The following is a 20,677-nucleotide window of genomic DNA, read 5'->3' on the forward strand; positions in this document are numbered from 1 at the left end:
ATATGTTCCGTTCATTGTAGGCAATGATCATTATTTACAATAAGATTAAACTGTGCGATAAATTCTAAACTGTGCGATCTGTGTAACTGGACGATATCTACTATTCGTTATTACAATTTAACTTACCAGTAATGACGTTAATGTCCGGTACATTGTCAGGCGACAGGTTCACCGAACGAGCGTTTCTCTCAAAGGCTTCCCTAAGTATCCTCTTCTTTGACGCTGATCCACAAAGTCTGTACAAACCTGTTATTCACAAATACTTTGTAAACATCGTAACGAGAATAGTATATTAGTAGTACCGAGAGTTTATTGGTAAAACAGACAATTCGTTACTAATAATTCAAATCCAAATGTTGAAATTGTACGTAAACTCACCGATGATATCAAGACCTCTTCTTTCAACTTCTTCGACGCAGCGCCAAACAATTATGGGAACGTTTGGTACACCCATTGCCAGGGCAGTAGAGACACCTCCAGGAACTCCGCCAGTTTTGCTTTCTCGGCTTACCTGAAAACCATAAAACACTGCTGTCAGAGATCAAAAGAGGCTTTTGATTGTACGCGGTTGCGGCTTATGGAAGAAAATGTAAATTGTACGTTGATTTTTAAATTTTGAATCAGCAAGTTTGTAATCGATTGACTCACCACGGTGTCAAGATCGACTCCAAAGAGAGGTGCAGCTCTAGTGGCCAAAGATATCACCGGAAGTCCTCTCCTTCGGAAGGTTTGCTGAGCATCGGTATACCGCAGTCTTAAATAGATTGTGCCACGTGGTTCGACCTTGACAGCCAACTGATGAACCGGTGATTCCTTGAGAAGTGTAGCTAGGTGCACAGATCCCTTGTAACAGAGTTTATGTCTGTACTGTGGGTCCCAGGAATAAACGAGCAAGTCTAACTGCCGGTTGCCAACGAGATCCAGCTCGAAGGTCTCGTCCCAGTCGAACATCAGGTCACCGGTTCGCACCACTGTCCTCGCTTTGTGCACCCTGTCGCACTCCAGTACGCAGTACAGATCTCTCAATCCACAACTAGCTGTTTTGGAATTCCGAGAGAAAAGAATTGTTTATACCGACTTTAAAGTTTGGTCATACAATTGTAATTTTCTTATCGCATTTTTTACAAGATAAGAAATATTGTTGGAATATTGTTGTGGTACTCTGTGGCTCATTAGTGTTTCGGTTGCTCAAGGATTGAAGTAACACTCGAGAGTTTCGAGAGGGAGGATTTACTATAGGTTTTTAGGGAAAGGAAAAATGATCCTAAATCTTTATTCAAAAATCAAATGAAATAATAGTCGAAACAGTTCCATTTCCTTCCTTTCGAATAAAGCAGTGGCTGTGCAATGGAGAACCCGTCTAGAGGGTGTGCAGCGTCTTGAACGTACCTAAATTAGGCTGACCTGATGGCGTAGAGGGCGTCGTAGCTGCTGACGAGGATGTCGTCGACCGAAGGCCGCGTCCAGCCAGAAGGTGGACAAAAAGCAATCCACTGACCCCACCTGCCAGGTCACCGCTGTTGGTTTCTCCGAGCGAACTCAAGAGAGAACTAGTCGAGTTCGGAGTCCCTACAGTCGGCGGCTTCTCTATTTTATACTTGAGGAACTCTGAATAAACACCAGGGAACATCATTGAAAAGGTGATTGCGTTTCGTCAATGAAAGATTAAGAAAACTGACAGTAAATTATGCCTTTTTCTGCTCACCTGCAGGATTAATATCTAGCAGTCTTTGATCCTGAGTTCTAGTAGGTGTGGGGGTAGGTATGCTTCTCGTTGACTCTAGGTCCAATAGGTTTCTAATTCTTCTGACCGACGTCGCCCTCTGAGCAGTCGAGTTGCTCAGAGTCGGTTTCTGACTTGTCAGGGATGTGCGCGCGCTCGACGCCACCGAGGCCGGTCTTGGATTCGTCGTCCCCCGGTGACAGGTTGAACTAATTGCCGTTGAAGCTTTCAAATTGGCTAGGTTTACTTGTTGCGCCGAAGCTGATCTTGTCGAGAGACGATCCAACGTACTCGAAAGTGGTCTGTACGCGCTGTAGCTACCGTAATCACCCTGCGGAAAGTGAAGAAGCTTTTAACATTTCGATCGGATATCACATTATCGCAGAAAGAAGCCCCATTTTCAGTAACCATTCTCGGTACTCTATCGGAGAAGGTACAAAACAAAGGAGTAAGGGCAGTAGAATGGGCAAGTTCTGGGGCAGACATAATAGATGTTTGTTGCAAAGATATCTATCGTTGTTCACAAAACTGACGCTACTAATATTTCAAATTGGAACGATGCTAACCTCGTCGAATAAAAAAAAAGAAGAGTACTTCGACAGAATTATTCGAGATAGGGATTTTCTTGGGTTTACAGTCTATGAGGTGACAATCTTAGCTGAAACAAATACAGGGAAGATCTAGGCTGCTTCTAATCAGGATCAATTAGGATTTTGTCCACCGAGTGTCTCTATAAGTGAGATAATTTAGACTAGTCAGACTACACGAGATTATTGTCAATCGTCCCATTATGTATATGAAAACTAAAACACTAAAGCTAGCTACTTACAATGTGATTGTTGAAATCGTAAGGCTTCTACTTACTTGGCTCGCAGCTGCGTGAATGTTCTCCGCGCTGTAAGTATAACGTGGCGGTCTACTCGTGGTCGCTCTGATTTGTTCGTACAATGCACTGGTGCTTGGCGTTCGACTCAACCATGCTCGATACTCGTCCGATGTGAACACACTAGGTGATGATGGTATTCTTCCTGTTGCACAGTTACGTAACGGTATACGTTCACAGTTTTGCTATTTTTCTCGAGTTGTTTAGCCTCAAATTGTCGGATACGATCGATTCATTACCTCTGTCACGCCTGATGGAAGGCAGTTCGGGTGCCGATAGTGCTCCATCACTGTCTTCCTGATCGATCAGTCCGGACGCTACTGTACTAAGTCCAGATCTAAGACCAGGTTGCTGCGGCAACGTCCTGCCACTTCGAGGCAACGAATTTGATCTCAAACCTATGAACAAAAAAAATGTTTAATTTCGCGGATATACAGGGTCGAGGCACTTGAAACCAACCACCTGAATAATTCGTTTACTTTTTGACGACAGATAAAAATGCTTTGGGCAATCTTGCTTGGTTTCAAGGAGCACGTAATCCGACACGAGTTGCAAAGGACTCTCGACCAGCAGGTGGCAACTTGTATTTACACGATAGTAACTCACCGGAGGAACTCTGACCAATTTGCGACCTCGACAACGTCGCCAGATGCGAGACAGCGCTGCTTTGCGGTGGATTGTTCATGTTGTGCCTGTAGTAGTAGTACGCTGACTTCGGTGAACTGGAACACGTTGCCTCGGTGTCTGACGCATAATCCAACGATGGCCGATGCCTCCTCGTCAGGGTGCCGAACTGACCTTGCCTCTGGGTGGACGACGTAGTGTCGCCCTGGGTGGCATACCTCGTGTTGTATCTCAACGCTGACGTCCCTATTTTGTTTTACAAAAACCGTTGTGATGCTTCTGGTGCTTCGTTTGTGAAAATACAGGGACTGGGAACTACCAAAGTTAAAGGAAAGTCAAGACTCGTTTCATTGGAAAATTCAACTTCTTTGTTATCAAAGATGAAACTTTCAGAGAGGTCACGACACGATATAAAATCATCAGAATTCAACGTTGACTCGGAGTAATCTTAATTAGTAACTGCATACCTGATTTCAAGCTGGATCTGAGTATAGTGTGTCGAGCCGGTGTGGTGATGCTCGTGTAATCCACGCGTGGTAAATGTTGATCCGAGCCACTTCTGGGCATGATTCTTCCACTGCTGGTGTGCTGCCCGTATCCATAGTGCGACGACTGAGTCTGACCGGACAATCTGCTCCCAACCGATTGCATTCCTGTTCCCGTGGACATTCGACGACCACCGTTCGAGGGCATTACCGGCCCCGTGTAGAAAGAGTGTACCTAAATTCATGAATAGTCGTCAGTTTCGGTTTGCCTCGTTCGAAGCAGGTTTCTGCATTCCTTCGTCTCACAGTCGGTCAGTTGCTCGTTGTTGCTGCTCGAGTTCGATCCACGAAACTAGGACATCGGTAGCAGAGAGATCTGACTCGAATCGAAAGCTACAATTGTCGTACCAGTGATTGAACAAACACCACGAATCGACTGTGATCGAAGGAACGCTCCAACTGTGAATTACTGCGCCAACACGATCGATGGATCCTTCGGTGTATAAGTAAGTACAGGTTCGCGACGATCACAATACTTTTGGGTGATATACTTTATTCGCGTGTGGATCCATCTATCGCGCGGACTATGACGATCACGGATCGTCACGAGATGAGACAATACTCAGAAAGAAAGAAATCGAAAGAACGAGCGCATAGCAAAGCTTACGAGGCAACAAAAAGTAGGTTCACATCACAAACAGTGACAGACATACGCGTGTTCAATTCCACGTGGACAGTGACAAATATTTGTCGTTTTCTAGGATTGCAACTATGTTTTCCGTAAATGGGACCAGATCCTGACGAGCTACTTCTGCGCGAGAATCATGCAACTCGACGGATCTGTTTCAACTTCTTTGGTGTCTTTATCGTTGATCGATCTTTCATCGACGAAACGATCGGATTTAAGTTTGCGATTCAAAGCGATGACGAGCAATTCTCTCGAGTCTCAGGATTAATCGGATCTTTACGAAAATGTACAAATATTTGTCGACTGTCCAGGTTGGGCACGGTGCAGGAAATTGCGCTCATACACAAGTCTAGATATCAAGAAAGAGTTAGTGGTTTCTTTACCTTTGTGAAATCCTGGTTAATATCAACGTAGCATTTATTCATAGAACCGATTAGTCATGTGAAATACGTGGTCGAAACACGAGCGAGCTGCGAACCGTCAGCCTCCAAGTCGTTTGGACGATTCATTCATTCGACGATTCTCTGATCGATCTTTATCGCTTCAACTTGAACTATTCTCAAGTACTCTCAAAATACAGGGTATCCGTGTCCTTTTGCGTATTTGATCACGAGGAACGAGGGTACACGAGGATCGTATCTGGTCCGAATGACTTGGACGTTACGACAGCAGGCATCGTACTGATCTCTATCAAGAGTGTCTCGATACGTTGCCACGAATTCACCACTTTCTTATTAATCGCGATTGCAATCGAGGACAGAAAAGGGCAAACAAGTGTCAACTTGGTGCAGACAGGTATGTGAAAGGGTGCTCGATCCACATCGTCTAGAACATCTATGTGTGACCTACTCCTGACCGCAGGTGGAGATTTACAGTGAAACTATACAGACCTCCCAATCCGAAGTTCAAAACTGCACTATGGATATCAACGACTTCTTCGTTAAATCTTTATCAAATTGAACGTGACTTCACGAAAGCTCTCTAGCTTCCATCCTAACTTCGTCGCGATTAAGTTCCTTTTTACCGTAAAACTTTCTCGCGTTTTATAATCTTGGTCCGTTCGGAAACTTCATCCGCGGTGAACGCTCTTACACAAAACCTAATGACTCCGATTCATTCTGGAATCAGTTCGTCAATTGTCTAACTTCGGTTCGTTTTACCATTTCGAGCTTCGGGGAATTCAATTTCCCTAAGTTTCGACAAATCTCTAACCGATACTTTATTTTGTTCGGTCCAATCCTCTTCGTGATCCGATTTCAACTCGTTTCGTTGAAACGAAATCTCCACCTGCGTCAGAATATTGGGCAAGAGGTGAAATATCACACGGAACTTACTTTTTCAGCCAAACTCTCCAATGTTTTCGGATAACCACGCTCATACGGTTGGAAATGTTGCGTCGCGGATGGTTTCGGCTGATGTGTGATAACAGGTGGGGGCGGTGGTTGATAAGACCAGTGTCCCTCCGGTCTGGAATTGTAGTAGAGATCACCGTTGCTGGATCCCAGATCCTGACTGGATCCCAGACCCGTCAGGCCCAATCTCGACCTGGATGGCAACATTTCGCGACCGTCGCCACGTCTACGATTACCGTCCCTGTAATTGAAACAAGTATTCAATTGTCTATCGGCCTGAACTAAATTAACCTCGAATTCCATCTGAACTAAATTCGAGTTTAAGTCAAAGCAGATTGCTCCGAGCAGTGCGCCAGAGCGATTAAAGTTTAACTCGGATCTAATTGAACCATTCCTATCGTAACTTTCTCCTATTCGTTACAAGTTGCAGGATGCAGGTTCGCGTACCTGACGTGATTACTCGTTGCATGATCGCTCTCGTCTTCGTTCAACTCTCTCTTGATCACGACCACCGGTGGCGGTTTGTGCTCGGTCTGACGACTATGAGAAATCGGCTGATGCTGGCCGTGTCTCGTCGCCAAGACGAGTCTCCTGGGTATCGACATGATGATCACCACGTCGTCCAGACTCATGTGCGTCACATCGACCAGATTCACCGCGAGGATCTCATCACCCACCTGAACAGCAATCGTGGAAACAGCACTTTAAACGTCCACGAAGCTTCGCGTATCGTATAGAAATCTTTACGCGACTTCCGTGAGAAGAGGGTAGAGCTTAGCAGATTCGTCAACGATTGGCAAGAAATTTAACAGAGGGTCCCAGGAATCTTGTCGAATGGAAATCGAAAGGTACTGACATATTATATATACCGAACGCTGTAAATAACTATCATTGAACTTACTCGAGGTGCGAGAACACAGCGAATGGTAATACGTCAACGTGTACGTTCGACTCACGGAATACCGGTGGCAAAGTACAGACATAACCTCCTGTGACATTCACCAGCGATAACAGCGAATACGTTTCAAATTAAGGTGTCTTATAGACGTCCAAGTAACGGAAATGCATCCTGGATAGGAAAAATCGGAAGTTGCTTATAAGTTAACTTGATGGTACAGCTCCCAGGGGTGAAGGCCTAATAAATTCCGAGCTCAAATTAGCCTCGCTTCGGGCGCAGCGGCAATTACGGTCGCTGCAGGAAAATATAGAGAAGAGGATGGCGTGGTTCTTTCCGTGGAAGAAGGAGTCTCACCTTCAAGCAGCCGCTGTTGTAGACGGCGGTCTCCAGGGCTATCCTCGAGATAAAGACACCATCGTTTCTGTCGACGCCATTGCCCTCGCGTATGTAGAGCCCGAGCGTCTGTCCCGGCCTTTTGATTATCTCGACAAAGTGGATAGGGTACTTTGAATCCTGGAACAACGAAGCTGGCTGATATCGTACCGGACTCGCTAATATTCCATGGTATTGGGCGCCGAATAAGAGTACACGAAGCCTGGAATTGTTTCATTGTCCGTGCAGCAATTATTCCGGCTGACTGGGGGGGGGGGGGGGGAAATAACGCCCGTACATAATTCAAGACCACAAAAGGTCACGAAAATGGGCTCGGAATTACTACTTTGGTTACGTGGCAGCTCGTGTTCACAGATGACCAGCAATGTGTGTTTAAAGGAAATCACGCGAAATAGGGATCGATGAGTGGTTGGAACAAGGGCTGTTTTACGAAAGATCAAATCCTGATAAGTTGGCACTTAGCATATTGTGGCGGTAAGGTGTACTTGAGAAATTGTAGGAGCCTGTGCCACGTTCTTTACGTTTCACGGTTAGAAAGTGTTTGTAAGGGTTTGAAGAATTAATTTTTTTTCGAAAGGATTAGACACGCTTGGTCGAGATTTAGCAGCAAAATACGATTCTGTGCACACTGTCGTTTGCATTGTAACATTGAATCGACGTCTTTGGAAACCATTTTAGTTAGAGAAGAAGGCTCCGTGTAGTATTGGGAGCCGGAAAGATGTCATCTCGCAGGAATTGCGAATCTATTGGGCGTTTTAGTCAACCTTTCAAGGTTTTGCAACTGAGCAAAAATTGCTCGATCTTATTTACGCTACTTTTACGCACAATACTACCGTTTATCCGCAAAAAGAAGGCCAATGAGTGTTTACATCCCCCTTTTAGTCTTCTGTCTATCATTGATGCTATTGGCTGAAGACAGTGAATTGTACTCTCTAAACTAGAGATGCGAACACTCGTTAGCCTTCTTTTCACAGACGGACTGTATATTTCTCTTAATCCAGATGACATCTTCTCAGCTCCTCGTAGTACACAATATAAATAATTAAGTAATTACACACAATATGCACAATGCAAATGCATAATTATATAATATGTGTAATCGTACATAATACACTCATGATTCAAGGTAGGTACTCGGAACTTGAAAAATGCATTTTTCTTCGATCGAAAAGTTGAATTACCACCTTAATGAAGGTCCAGCGATTCGAGTGGGTTCTTTCAACAATGAGAAATACAATGTGACGAATGTTTCAAGATTTCGTGGAAACATCCTGTGCGCACTGTTGCTTGTAAAATCGATACCTTCGAAGGATTAGATTTAAATGATCCGTTTTAGTGTTTGCGCAAAAGATAGACGAACAACTGGCGTACCTGCATAGCGGTGAACTTTTTCGCCGCTTCGGACGCTTGTCTGCCCATTTGTCGTGGCTCGATGACCCGAACGACCATCTCACCCCTTCGTTCGACAGCTTCGAGAGCCGCTGCTGTCGAGGCGTCATGATCGTTCTCGACGGTCTCGATCTGCTTGAAGATCTCCGTGCTGATCCCGCTCACCTGCAACGACAGGTCCTTCCGCTTAAACAAGTATAACGCGCACGTGTGCTTTAATTGCGAATCGCGCGAAACCGTTCCAGACAACGGAACAACGATACCACTTCCAGCCACGATACGGTTCCTTTTTACGATTTAGCGTAACCGACGGAAGCAATCGTGGATGGATACTTCCTATCGCGTCCATGCCTGGAACAATTTCGCCAAGGGGGATGAAACGGTCTAATGGTTTCTTCCTAACGTGATCCTTCTTTCGCGTTGCATTTCTCTCTACTTTCGTTTCGTTTCGGTAATTAAATCGATTCAATCGGCTCCTCGAGACGTCACGAGTCAGGATATTCTGTTCTTTGAAACATCGCGACGCGAGCAAAAATATACAGGAGAACGGAGTAACAATTTTTATCCGAAATTGATCCAATCTTAGATTCTAGTTGTATCTTCTAGAAATAAATACAAAGATTAACGCACAATTTTTTGGTAAGTGCAATAGCTCTGTCTCGAGGTACGCTGAAGTTTATATCGATTTCGTTCAACATCCACACACGTATTCGGTTGGACAAATCGTCTTGTTTAAAGAAATTCGGAGATAAATTTCGGTGTGAAAATCGACACTTTGTCTAACAAGGTATCCACTATCTTTTTTCGATTACTTTCTGGTAACTTTTAGGTAGGACATCTGTCCTTGAAGAACTTTTTATTCTTTTCAGTGAAAAATTCCTTGAGGTAATTTTTACAGGCTTCGAAAATTTTGAATGTCTTTGGGTTGAGAGATCATTTGATAACGCAAGGTGACACCAATACGACGGGACGTCTCAGTCGAGTTTCAACAATTGTTGGAGAGTAGTTAAAGATACATGAGGGCTGATAGTGACTCGGTGGACCACGACACCCCTTCTGTTTGCCAATTCTGGACGTTTCTCTTCGACTGTAGTCTTCGGTCGGTCTAATTCTGAACAATACTTGTCCGAATTAATTGTTTCGTGTTGTAGGAGAAGTTCATAATACACGACAGCCTTTCCAATCCCATCAAATGCATCACACAAGCTTCTTCCGATAAGGATTGGTTCTTGAAACACTCGACAGTGATCCGATTTGTTTATTCCAATGTGCAACTTGACGTTTTTCATTGCAAATTGTTCCTCATCGCGTTTATTTAATAAACGGGGCGTTCACGTTGCGTTTTCTTTTTTTAACGACATTGATTGTAATTTGAACAGGCCATTTGTCTATTTCTGTTCAATGTAAGCTTAGTATAAATGAACTTTGTTTTTGTGCACTATTTTGTTTCATATTTTTCCTTGTCAAAACTCATTTCGTAATTTGCCTTATCGTACCTCTTTGTTTGGTATACTTTCTCGATGATTTTGAAAATCGTCTCAATTATTATTTGATTATTCGTAATAATCTTTTTCTTCGTTTTTTCAATCATATTTGTGCGAATGGTACGTAACTTACGGTGTCGGTTATTTTCTCCCAGAGTCGTGATTTCATTGCGATCGTTTCCAATCGGTCCACTATTAGAACATGTAGCGTGATTCCGACAATGAAATTTGAAACGAACGAAATTTTGCAACCTAGAATCGACATAGTCTCTTTTTTCGTAACTCGCACTATCGTTTCTACCCTCGCGACAATAACAAAGGATTACATCGACTTTGTATCTAACGTTTTAAATGTTCAGGTGACTCGACCGATACTACACGACGAAAAAAAAGTAAAAAAGAAAAAAAAAATCTATTCACACTTTTTTCGAATGATTCTTTGCGCACCCAACAGCCCGGTTATTTATTTTCTTTTTCTCGGTTATTTATACGCGTTGGAAGTTAAAATAATCGCGGTACGCTTAATAAACACCGTTTATCGATAAAAATACGTTCGTTCGCCGGTGAATGTTATCCGTTGATAAAAATACGAGGGAATCGTGCAATCCGATACGTGCGCGTTCGTTGTAACAAAACGACACCAAAGAAAAGAAACGGTACTCGTGACCTCGGACAGAGTGTTTGCACTCGCATAATGAATTGTGGCAAATCGTTCGAAGGAAAATGTCACTGGGGTACCTTTCTGAAATCTCCTTGAATGACCATGGGGGGTGGTTCCTTGGGGCGCAACTGGTTGGCAGGTGCTTGCCTCCCAGGACTTGCGCTTATGTCTGTCACTTCCCCCCTGCCCTCCTGGAACGAAGTTAACAACATTAATTAACACCGCCTCCGTCAGCATTCTTACAACGTAAGTGCCTCTCCCCCCGTTAATCGGAACCCTGAGGACCCACGATACGCGAATGGTTGCACCGTAGTACACGAATCTTCGATAGAGATCACGAACACGAAATGAATAATTCCTTTCGGGCACACCGATTCGTGAAAATACGACGAATTACGAAAGCTTCGAGTTTCGGGGCGCGAAAAAAAATTCAAACCGAAGATCCTTTTTGATACGACGCCTCGATTCCCGTTGAGTCACGTGTTTCAGCGTGCACACGTGACCGAGCACAGATTGACCGCGAGGCTGAGTTGCAACGCTCGGGATATCTGTGTTCTCCGGTTGCAAGTGTTCTCTCGAACGGTTAGGTTTGAATAATAAATCGTAATTTCGAACGTCTGTTCCGGTTTTGATTTCAGAAATAGCCGGCTTAAAGGCCGCCGTTAAATCAGGATAAAACGGGAACAAATTTCTTCGCGGCGGTTGCACGCGAGATTCAATCGGTAGCCCTGATTAAAGACTGGTAAAAATTGCACGAGCGTTTTCGGTCGGTTCGACTCCGTGAAATTGCGGACAATCAGGGGATGCACGCGTTTAAAGGATCCCTCTCCGAAAATGGAGCAGAAGGGAAACTATTTAGTCGGTCGCCGATGCAAAGCACCGAGAGCCCAGATAATAATCAGCCGTGCAAACAGGAGGGAGCCGCGTAATGTGCACTCTTGCAATCGTACCGAGTGCAATTTCCTGCCGGTTACGCTTCGGGAATATAAAATTAGTCAGCATCGCTGGCTCGAGATTCCTACGTTGAACGGAATTTAACGAGGCAATGTAAGATCCGAGAAGCCCGGTTGCAACGAACGATCGGTATCCGATTACTTAAACGCGTTCGCGGTTTATTTTTATCTCTTCTTTCGAACAGGCTTCTCGATCGGATGGTATTTTTAGGAAAACATCCAACACCGTAACCTAAATGCGATCGAGTGTGACAGCATCTGTCATCGAGATGAGCCTAACGTTCAGAAATAATTCCTCCAATTAACCGAAACTATTTCCACGAGCAGGTCGTCTAATTCGAAGAGCATGCTTTCGAGTGACGAGCGCGTGGTATCGCGTTTTAGGAACGAGCACCTCGATTATGCGGTCACTTGCTCGCGACGTTGCAACTCGAGGAACTGAGAACCGATACAAAGACTCGTCGAAAGAAGCAAACAAGTATCGACGAACTGATCGTTATTTTCATTTGGTAGAGGACCTACGTCAGCAGGGAACACGTTCCAGGGATTTACGAAACGAACGATACGTCGTGATAAAAGTAAGACGATTCTCGTTGACAGGTGGTTAGTCGTAACTCGAAACTTGCAACGTGTTGAACCGGTGCTCGTGACATCGTGAGCAACGTTACCGGAGATACTACGGATTACGAAGTATTGCGAGTCATTCGATGGATCTATTCTTCACGGTGGAATCGCAACGTGGACCCCTGACCACGTAGTAGTGGCAGTCAACGTGTCGATTGTAACGTACGAGACTCGACACCCCGTGAAACAATCCTCTCGAGGGGTTTCTCGTCGAGTGCTCGTCTCGATCGGTGGAGTACGCGTGTCAAATCCGCGAAGCTCACGGCCACAGTTTTCCTACCAGCCTGTATACTCGATCGGAGTTCGTCGACGGATCCTCATCGTGGTTAACGGTGCCGGTTTTCCGTAAACGCAGATAGCACCACGCGACACGCGTACAAGGGATCATAGATGTACCACCCGGTGAAGAGAAACACGATGTCGCACGCACGTTCCACGTATGTATTTCGGTTGGAAGGGAAGGTCACGCGAACGAGCAAACGCACCCCGTGGAGGCATGTGAAGAGGACGAGCCACGCGGCGGAGCCGCACATCCGGTCGCAGAGGGACAACAAGGACATCCACACTTGCGCGGCCGATTTGCAACCCCTTTTGTTCGAGGTGTCCTCGGCAAGCCCGGCGGCAGCGAGCTCTTCGCCCTTCGTGCAGCCCTCGCCGCCCCTCTCTCTGTCCGGTTCCTCTGTCCAGGCCTGTTCCTCTGTGCGTCTGACGGTCTCACCCTCGTTTCGACCCCCAGTCGTCGCGCGTTTCGTGCCAGCCTGCGTATCCATACGTCCACGGCTCGAGGATTCGAGGGAACGTAGACGTAGGCGAATTGGGCCACCGGTCCACCCTTCCACCCTCGCCTCGGCTTCCAGGCTCCTCACCCTTCAGCCTTTACCAGCCTCGTTTACCCGTCCGTGGACACCACGCGACTTGAGGACGGTCCGGCCACGCGACAGAGTACGCGGATTACCTTACGGGAGAAGAAGCAGCCCGAGCCACCCCTGTCGCACATCCTCGCCTACCCCATGCTGGCTAATATGGCGGGAAGGAGAGCGCTCAGGAGCGTACGAGATCCGCGCCTGCGCTCCACCGATTACGATGCCGGGAAAATGGGGGTGTGGGTGAGTATCGACCCGACGTGACGTCACCCAGCCTCCCCCTCCCTGTTCCCTTCTACCTGCCGGGCTACTCGCTCTGTCTTTCGCGTTGATTCTCGGTTACGCTGCCTCCTCCTCATAACCTCGTCTCTGTCAGTCTCCCTTTCTGCTTCGCCGGGTAACTCCTCCGGTGCTGGTTTTCTGCTGTTCGGTATCTCTTTCTCTCTCTCTCTCTCTGTCTGTGCGCGCGCGCATGTATACGTGTACGCGTTGTCTCTCTCAGCGCGCGCGCGCGCGTGCTTGTGCGCGTGTGCGCGTGTACGTGTACGTGTACGTGTCTCGCTCGGCTCGTACCGTTCTGTTGGCGCTACGCTACGATACGACAGGATTGTTTTGTATCTTTCGCGTTTCACCGAGTAAACGAGATGCAAAGAGCGAGAGAGTTGCATCTCGTTCGCGATGAAAGGGGCCACGTCGCGCAACTGACCAATCTGATCGCGGCCGGCCGTTCGACGAGTATCACCAGCGGGACTCTCTCTCTCTCTCCCTCTGGGTGTTTCTCCCTTGGTTTTTCCACTTTCGATCGATTATTCGTGTCATCTTTAACCATCGATACTCCCTTATCCGATTCCTGTCTCCTTTCTCTCGCTCAGACTTCGCCGCTCGCTAGCATTCCACCCTCCCTTCTCTTCGTAACCGCGTCTCCTCGGTTTCTCACGATTCACTACTGACGCAAGCTTCCCTTCCTGCACCTGGACCTCATATTTGTCTCCCTTTCGCGCCAGCCCGAATCCTCGTCATCGATCCCGCCATTATTTTTACTTCGACCTATTTTACCCGCTCGAGGATATTCATTTATCCCCCTTTTATTTCGCGACGCGGCCGTTCGCCTCTAATTGCATCCAATCCGTCCTCTCTTGACATCCTTCCTTCCATCCGATGTACTACCTATCCCCCTCGTCTAACGGTTCTTTTTTATTTCCCATGATTTTCATCCTGGATCTCCAGAGAAGGAGAGAGAGAGAGAGAGGGAGCCTTTATTCGATTCCATGTACCACTCCTAGGCTCCAGTGTACCTTATGTAAGGCGTACACGACTGGTCTTCCACCATCGGGCGGTTCGAGTGGTTAGGTCGCGCGGAGCGAGAGCCTCGGCATTAGTATTCTTTCCAACTTTCCGCGCCGCAAATCCTGGACGACTACCAGGCGCGCTTGTACACGCGGTCTTTGTTACCATTCGAGCTGTTACGTCCGCCAGCAGACACTCCGAGACGCTGATTAGGTGAAACGATGTTTGACGTGGCCCGCTGTTGCATTTGCCGATGCTCTCACGGTGGAGGTGTTTCGTATCCGAAAGAGGGTGGGATATCTCGCTCCACTTGGCCACTGGGGGCAAAGTTCAACATCGCATAAGCGTTATCGGTCGTTCTCCGACGTTTACGTTCTAGGGACAAGGGGCTGTTCGAGGTTCATTGAATGTTCCGAGTTGCCATGGTTCCATTTTCCCGGTTAAAGGTTGGAGCCCATTTAACGACATCCGACCAACGTCAATGTGTTCGCATTATTATGCAGGGTGGTTCGTTTAAATGGTAACACTTGAATATCTCCGTAATTCGAGGTTCTATGAAAAAGCTCATCGGGACGAAGTCGTACCGTTCGAAGGGGCACGTGTAACGGTAGTATTATTATCTTTCCAAGGTCGTTCTTTTACGAGAATTTTAAGGTCGCGGATATACCTTTTTTAAACGGCCCTCCTCTTTTTTTAATATTTTTGCGCAGCACAAAAAAAAGCAATCCAACCTTAAGATTTAATAAAACTTAGGTTAACACGTTTCAACGTTACCGAACAGTTCTCGATGTATGGGAAAGTTTGTTCGCGTTACGATTATCGTCATCGAGAGGGTGCGTTGGATTTATTGTTTCGAATGACTTTTTTAACGGATACACTGTTAAATGTTGCGCGCAAAGTATGCGATTTCAGCACGATGGGTATCCAATTCACCGTTCTAGAAAAGCAAGGGCATAACTTGATACTCGATTCCCTGAACGTTGGATCGGAGGAAGGAGAACAGTGGAGTGGCCAGCTCTCCAGATCTCACTCTACTGGATTTCCATTCGTGGGGGAAAATTAAAAATATTGTTTATCTTAACAAACCTACAATTCCGGAAAATACGAGACAAACAATTATTGCAGCACGTGCTTCGATTACGTAACAGGAGTCAGAAAGTGTACAGAAATAATTTATGACGAGACTCGATTCCATCATTTTGAACACGTTGCGTAACACTTCGGATCGTGTAATCAACATAAAAATTTCTCGAGATCGAACGATCGGAGCATGTGTGGTTTTCAAGGTCGTTGGGTTTGTTTTTTTTTATGCTCAACAAGATTATTGAAAAAAAAAATAGGGCGCCGTGTTTAAAAAAATATCGATGTCCTTAAATTCTCGTAAAAGAATGACCTTTGCACGGTGTAACTTTTTTCACAGCATCGCTAATAACGGAGATATTTAAACGTTCCACCGTATAAGTAGTTCAAATGGTCTTGTCCATCATGGGATTGTTATTCCAGCAGCAAAAATGATTCAAGAGAATCCTCCTTACCAGACCTCGACGCCTCGAACACGACGAGAGGACTAGTTATTCCGAATCGAACCTCTTGGTAGAGGATCGTTATTGGAGGATAAATAATTCTGATCTCTGAATCAATGCGATGATAAACAAAGGCTTCCAGATCCATGAGCACTGTGTGCTGAACACGACAGACAATGTGGTTCGAACATGGATGCGTCCATCTATCTGCAATAGACATCGAGACTCCTCTGCATCGCTTGGACAGCAACGAGGTCCTCCGTAAGAATGTTTTACCGATCAGATGACGATTCGTACAACGGCAACGAGGTCAGTTGCTCGTAACGTGTCGTGCTATTGCTTGTGACGCAACAGGGGACGAAAAATTAATCGAATTCGTCCGGCAGTATCCAGTTTTATACGACCCGAGTCTCTCAAAATACAGTGATACCAAAAGCTAAAGAAAAAGTTTGACGTAAAGTATTGGAAAAAGTATTATTGCCATTTCTTCTATATTAAACCCTTCGATGCTATCGGTGACCATAGTCACCCATTATCGTACTCTACCAATAACTACAGTCACATATCTTTGTTTTTTACATAGAATCATATTATGAAAGAGTTTATTAATTTGACTATTCTGGCATACCTTTGCTTATAAATTCTTATACAAGGGGGTAAAAAAAAAAGCGTTCAAGACTCGAAACTACTCATCGAGAGTCTAATCAATGTAGGTCTTACGATCGATCCTTTCGGTGTAAGATTAACTTTCGTTATTTACAAACATTCGATATCGCGAGTCTTTCGTAGCAAATTGAACGTAAACAGAGGAATTGGTTTAGAAGTATCAGTTCAAGGTTGTCGACACGAGACAGCTAATATCAACAGAGATTACTTCGTGGACGTAAGCGTAACATAAATCTTCGGTGTCCATTTAGTATCGAGTGCGATAAGTGTTACTCTCGGGTTATGAAGATAAATTTTTTCTCGCGGGGTTATTTAAGAACAATGGTTTACTTATTATCGATAAACAATGTGTTGGATTTACAACGAATAAGAGATGCGTGTTGTAACACAAACCCTTGAGGTCTTAGATCCTTTTTTTTTGTACATGTAATAATTTACTCGTTTCTGATAATGTTAATGTTTATCATTTGTACCTAGAACTTTTGAAATTCGTCCTACGAATCCTGAGAATCTCATCGACGATGACTACACATCTTTTTACGATGGAATGGTACGCGGTACGCTGATGTAATACATATATCGTATCGATTTCGATACGTGCAGCAAACAATATCAATGTGTGCAAGTGACCGTCGCTGATCCGATGCTATGTTATCATTGATGCAGGCTATCTGGCGCGCTTCTACGACGATCGATTACACTGGAAAAAGGGTCTTATTGAAATTGTTCCAATTACTAGTGTACTGTGAATTTTTATTCGAGTTTTATCGATTCCACACCACGAACGGTGTACTTCAATAATACGTCACTATCAAAAGACATTGTTTTGTATATATTTGTCTTACAAGAAGAGTGCAATATTTTCAAATCACGGATTTAGACGAAATTTTGCATACTGATAGATTTGGTTATTCTGTTCGTGAAAATGTAGCATCGCAATTTACGATTAAAATTTCGTCATTACGTTAAACTATAATTTTAGTTGAACCGATTAGCAATTACCATTACGGTGCGATGGTAATTAATTAAATTTCACATGTGAAATTTGGTTTTGGAATTTTTAATCAATTTTAAGTAAGATGCCTTTACTTATTGAAATACTTTAACTTTATTTACTGCACACATTGTACAAAAAGGGTGTTTATCGTTACACGCAGAAACGTACTGCACAGTGATGCCCGCTTTCGTGTCCATAGATGGTCGCTTATCTGGGGAGGGGATTTCTGCGAATTCAAGTGAGCGAAGAAGAAGGGACGAGAGTAAACGAGACAGAGATACACGGCACGTGTGAGCGCGAACGTCAATCGTCTTATGTTTCACTGCTCAATATGAAAGCTCGGTGTTAGGTTTCCAAGAATTGGTGGAAATAGCAATGGACGATAAAGTGGGCAAAAATTCGGACGCTAAGGGCGGTCATTCACTTAACACGTGTTGTTACTGTTTGCCTCACACTGAGAATCGTGACCTAGAAATATAGTAAAACTGTCGAAAAAATATCAAAAGCATGTATATATTTTTGTTTATCGTAAAAGCTTTAAAATAGTCGTAAGATGTCGCTACGAGTTAAGTGCATTTTCAATTTCGTCATTGTTAACATAATAACTTTGTAAACTTTGATCAAAAATAGTGCAAATTTACTAAAACTGCAACGCTTTAGAACCACAGATACATGTTTATTTAATTCTCTAAAAAAATTCCGGGAAAGCAAGAAAGATCGAGAAAAAAGGATCCGTCGGTTAAGTGTTAAGCGGTCACCGGACTTATAAGCGGGCGCCGGACTTGTAAGCGGGCACTATGTGCGTGTCTCGTGGATTACCGACAATCCGCAAAAAAAAAACGTACTAATACGTGTTCCGTAGGCTAGGAACAGTCCACGAAAAACGTACTGGTACGTGTCCCGCATACAATGCGTTAAGTGGGCCGCCAACCTTAAGGGTCCAGCCAGGAATTCTACCGGGCGACTCGACCGTGACTTATCTACCAGGATGGTACGGGTTTACTCGGGTTTCTCGATTCGTCGTGGTATCGTGGTTTCTCCGCGAAGCAAACCGTATTGTGCAACGGTACCCATACGTCTCTATCCGTTCGTTCTCTTTGTTTTCCCTCTCTTCGTTTCCCTCTCGGTCTTTTCAAAGCCACGACTCGGTAATTCCTCCGGTTCTCCCACCGAAGGTTCCACCGTCCAACCATCTACCTTTTCTTCTCCTCCGTTCCCATCGTTCTTGGCGAATCTCTGGGTCCTTTTCAAACGTTCTCGTCCCCCTATTTATTTTTCCGCTACTCGGCCCGCTCTTTCGCGTTCCTCGATGATCGTACGGTGTCGGTTCGCTCAGAAAATTCGTCGTCGCGCTTTATCGGGCCGAATTAACGAATTAATCTCGGCAAAAGTCGGCCCAGAACGCCGAGAATTCGTTGAAGTACGCTTTACGGGCGGAGACACGTTTAAGCGATGCCGTCGCGCTGTCGCCGGGGGTTCTTGAAATTTTCGGCACTTATCGTTCCCCCACTCTCTCATCCCCTCACGAGGGTGCTCCGCATTGTGAACGCAAGTGCTTTGGCTCCTCTTCTTTCGGTTCTTCCCCCGCTGGTCCCTCGGTCCCCTTTTTATATCCGTCTGAACGTTGCCGGAGCTCTTATTTGGGTGCTCTGCCCTTTTCGTTATTCCGTGTTTGCATATTCCTCCGCCATCGCTTTTGTTGCACCTGTTCCCTTCCATTTCCGTGTTGTTCCAGGTCCTAACCACTCGAATTCCTGATACACTGGTAAAGGTTCGTCCTCACCGTTTCTTCGGTCTCGTTTGTCGTTCCTCGAATCGTCTCGTCATTTTCGCGAATCGTTTTGTAATTTTCCATTCGCAAACGCTTAGATCACGGATTCTTCCTTCTAACCTAACACATCTTCCCTTAGATCGTTCGTGTTCGTCTTCGCTGTTACTGTGCACAATTATACGAACACCGTTACTTCGTGACCATCCCACTCCTCCAGATATTTATCTCTTCCGGTTGCTCCACATAATCGTGTCAACACAAGAACACTCGGTGTTTTCTCCCCGTCGCTCTACATATTTATCTCTTTTGTTGCGTAACATAAGTGTGTCAATGCTAGTATTCCGTGTCATTCGGTTCCTCGACGTATTTATCGCTTCTGTTGCTCCATATAATTTCCTCTCTTGTTCAACGTAATTGTGTCAACCTCGATACTCTGCATCTTCCTTTTCACAATTCCTTCGAGTATTTGTCTCTTCTGTCAACATAATTATGTCAACGCTAATACTTTGCGCACGATCCCTGTTACTTCGATATATTATATTTATCACCTCTGTTGCTTCGTACCATTTCTTCTTTTGTTCGAAGCAACGATGTCAACTCTAATACTTTGTATCTTCCTTGTCGATTCCTTCGAGTATTTGTCTCTTCTATCAACATAATTATTTATTTCTTCCGTTGCTCGACATAATTTTCTTCACTTTGATACCCTACCTTCTGTACATTTGCCTCTTCCGTTGCTTCATAAAATTATACAAACCTGGATCCTCCGTGTCCCCTACTTATTTCTTCGCATAGTTGTCTCCAACCATAATATTCATCTCTTCCGTCGACCTACATAAGTCTGTCGATTCTGTCTTCTTCCTGTTCCTCCACATATTTATCTCTTCTGCCGCTCCATAAAATTATGCAAATCTTGACACCCGTAGTATCTCCCACTTATTTCTTCGCATAGTTGTCTCTCCCCGTACAGTGATCTCTTCCGTCGATTTTCATACTTCGTCTCTTCCTCCTGTTTCTCAACGTATCTTTTCCGTTGCTCCATAAAATTATGCAAACCTTGACACTCCATGTTTTCTACTTACTCCTTCGCATATTTGTCTCCGATAGACTATTTATATACATCTCTACGTAACTGTAATGTTATATTTAACCGAGACCAAACCCAGAACGTAATACCCGATACTTGGTGTCTTCTCCCGGTTCTTCGGCATATTTATCTCTTCTCGGGGCTTCAACGTCTCCTTATCCCTGAAGAGTCTGTGTCTCTTTCCATCGTTTCTTTTCACACCGAGTCCAACAGACCCCCTCCACAATGCAACGCGTCGGTTGGAAGTCTCGCGAGGGGGTGCGAAGGGTCGTCGGGTGGTTCACGTAGCAATGTGACGAAAGTGGTGATGGTAACAAGGATGGTGT

At 45.0% G+C, this 20,677-nt stretch overlaps 1 protein-coding gene and 1 long non-coding RNA gene across 13 annotated transcripts in view; one reads left to right on the forward strand and one right to left on the reverse strand.

Moving 5' to 3' along the window:
• Nucleotides 1–20,677, reverse strand: part of Rhogap100f (Rho GTPase activating protein at 100F) — an 89,046-nt gene that overhangs the window by 5,219 nt on the left and 63,150 nt on the right. For 10 of the 12 annotated variants that reach the window (XM_076323753.1, XM_076323748.1, XM_076323755.1 and 7 more), the window contains 14 exons: nt 10,658–10,771; nt 8,418–8,600; nt 7,008–7,166; nt 6,203–6,432; nt 5,738–5,996; nt 3,698–3,950; nt 3,213–3,476; nt 2,846–3,004; nt 2,588–2,751; nt 1,706–2,054; nt 1,390–1,608; nt 649–1,037; nt 379–511; nt 127–246 (listed from right to left, as the gene is read on the reverse strand). In XM_076323753.1, coding sequence (XP_076179868.1) covers nt 127–246; nt 379–511; nt 649–1,037; nt 1,390–1,608; nt 1,706–2,054; nt 2,588–2,751; nt 2,846–3,004; nt 3,213–3,476; nt 3,698–3,950; nt 5,738–5,996; nt 6,203–6,432; nt 7,008–7,166; nt 8,418–8,600; nt 10,658–10,771 — 2,995 coding nt within the window. Of the gene's footprint in view, nt 1–126; nt 247–378; nt 512–648; nt 1,038–1,389; nt 1,609–1,705; nt 2,055–2,587; nt 2,752–2,845; nt 3,005–3,212; nt 3,477–3,697; nt 3,951–5,737; nt 5,997–6,202; nt 6,433–6,656; nt 6,907–7,007; nt 7,167–8,417; nt 8,601–10,657; nt 10,772–20,677 lie in introns of those variants that run through there. The other 2 variants (XM_076323756.1, XM_076323761.1) reach the window with 2 other exon arrangements.
• Nucleotides 16,771–18,154, forward strand: LOC143153209 (uncharacterized). Its single transcript, XR_012993732.1, has 3 exons — nt 16,771–16,896; nt 16,974–17,053; nt 17,693–18,154. It is a non-coding gene; the product is annotated as an uncharacterized LOC143153209 (long non-coding RNA).

The sequence above is a fragment of the Ptiloglossa arizonensis genome, chromosome 12, assembly GCF_051014685.1.
Source record: "Ptiloglossa arizonensis isolate GNS036 chromosome 12, iyPtiAriz1_principal, whole genome shotgun sequence".
Lineage (NCBI taxonomy): Eukaryota > Metazoa > Arthropoda > Insecta > Hymenoptera > Colletidae > Ptiloglossa > Ptiloglossa arizonensis.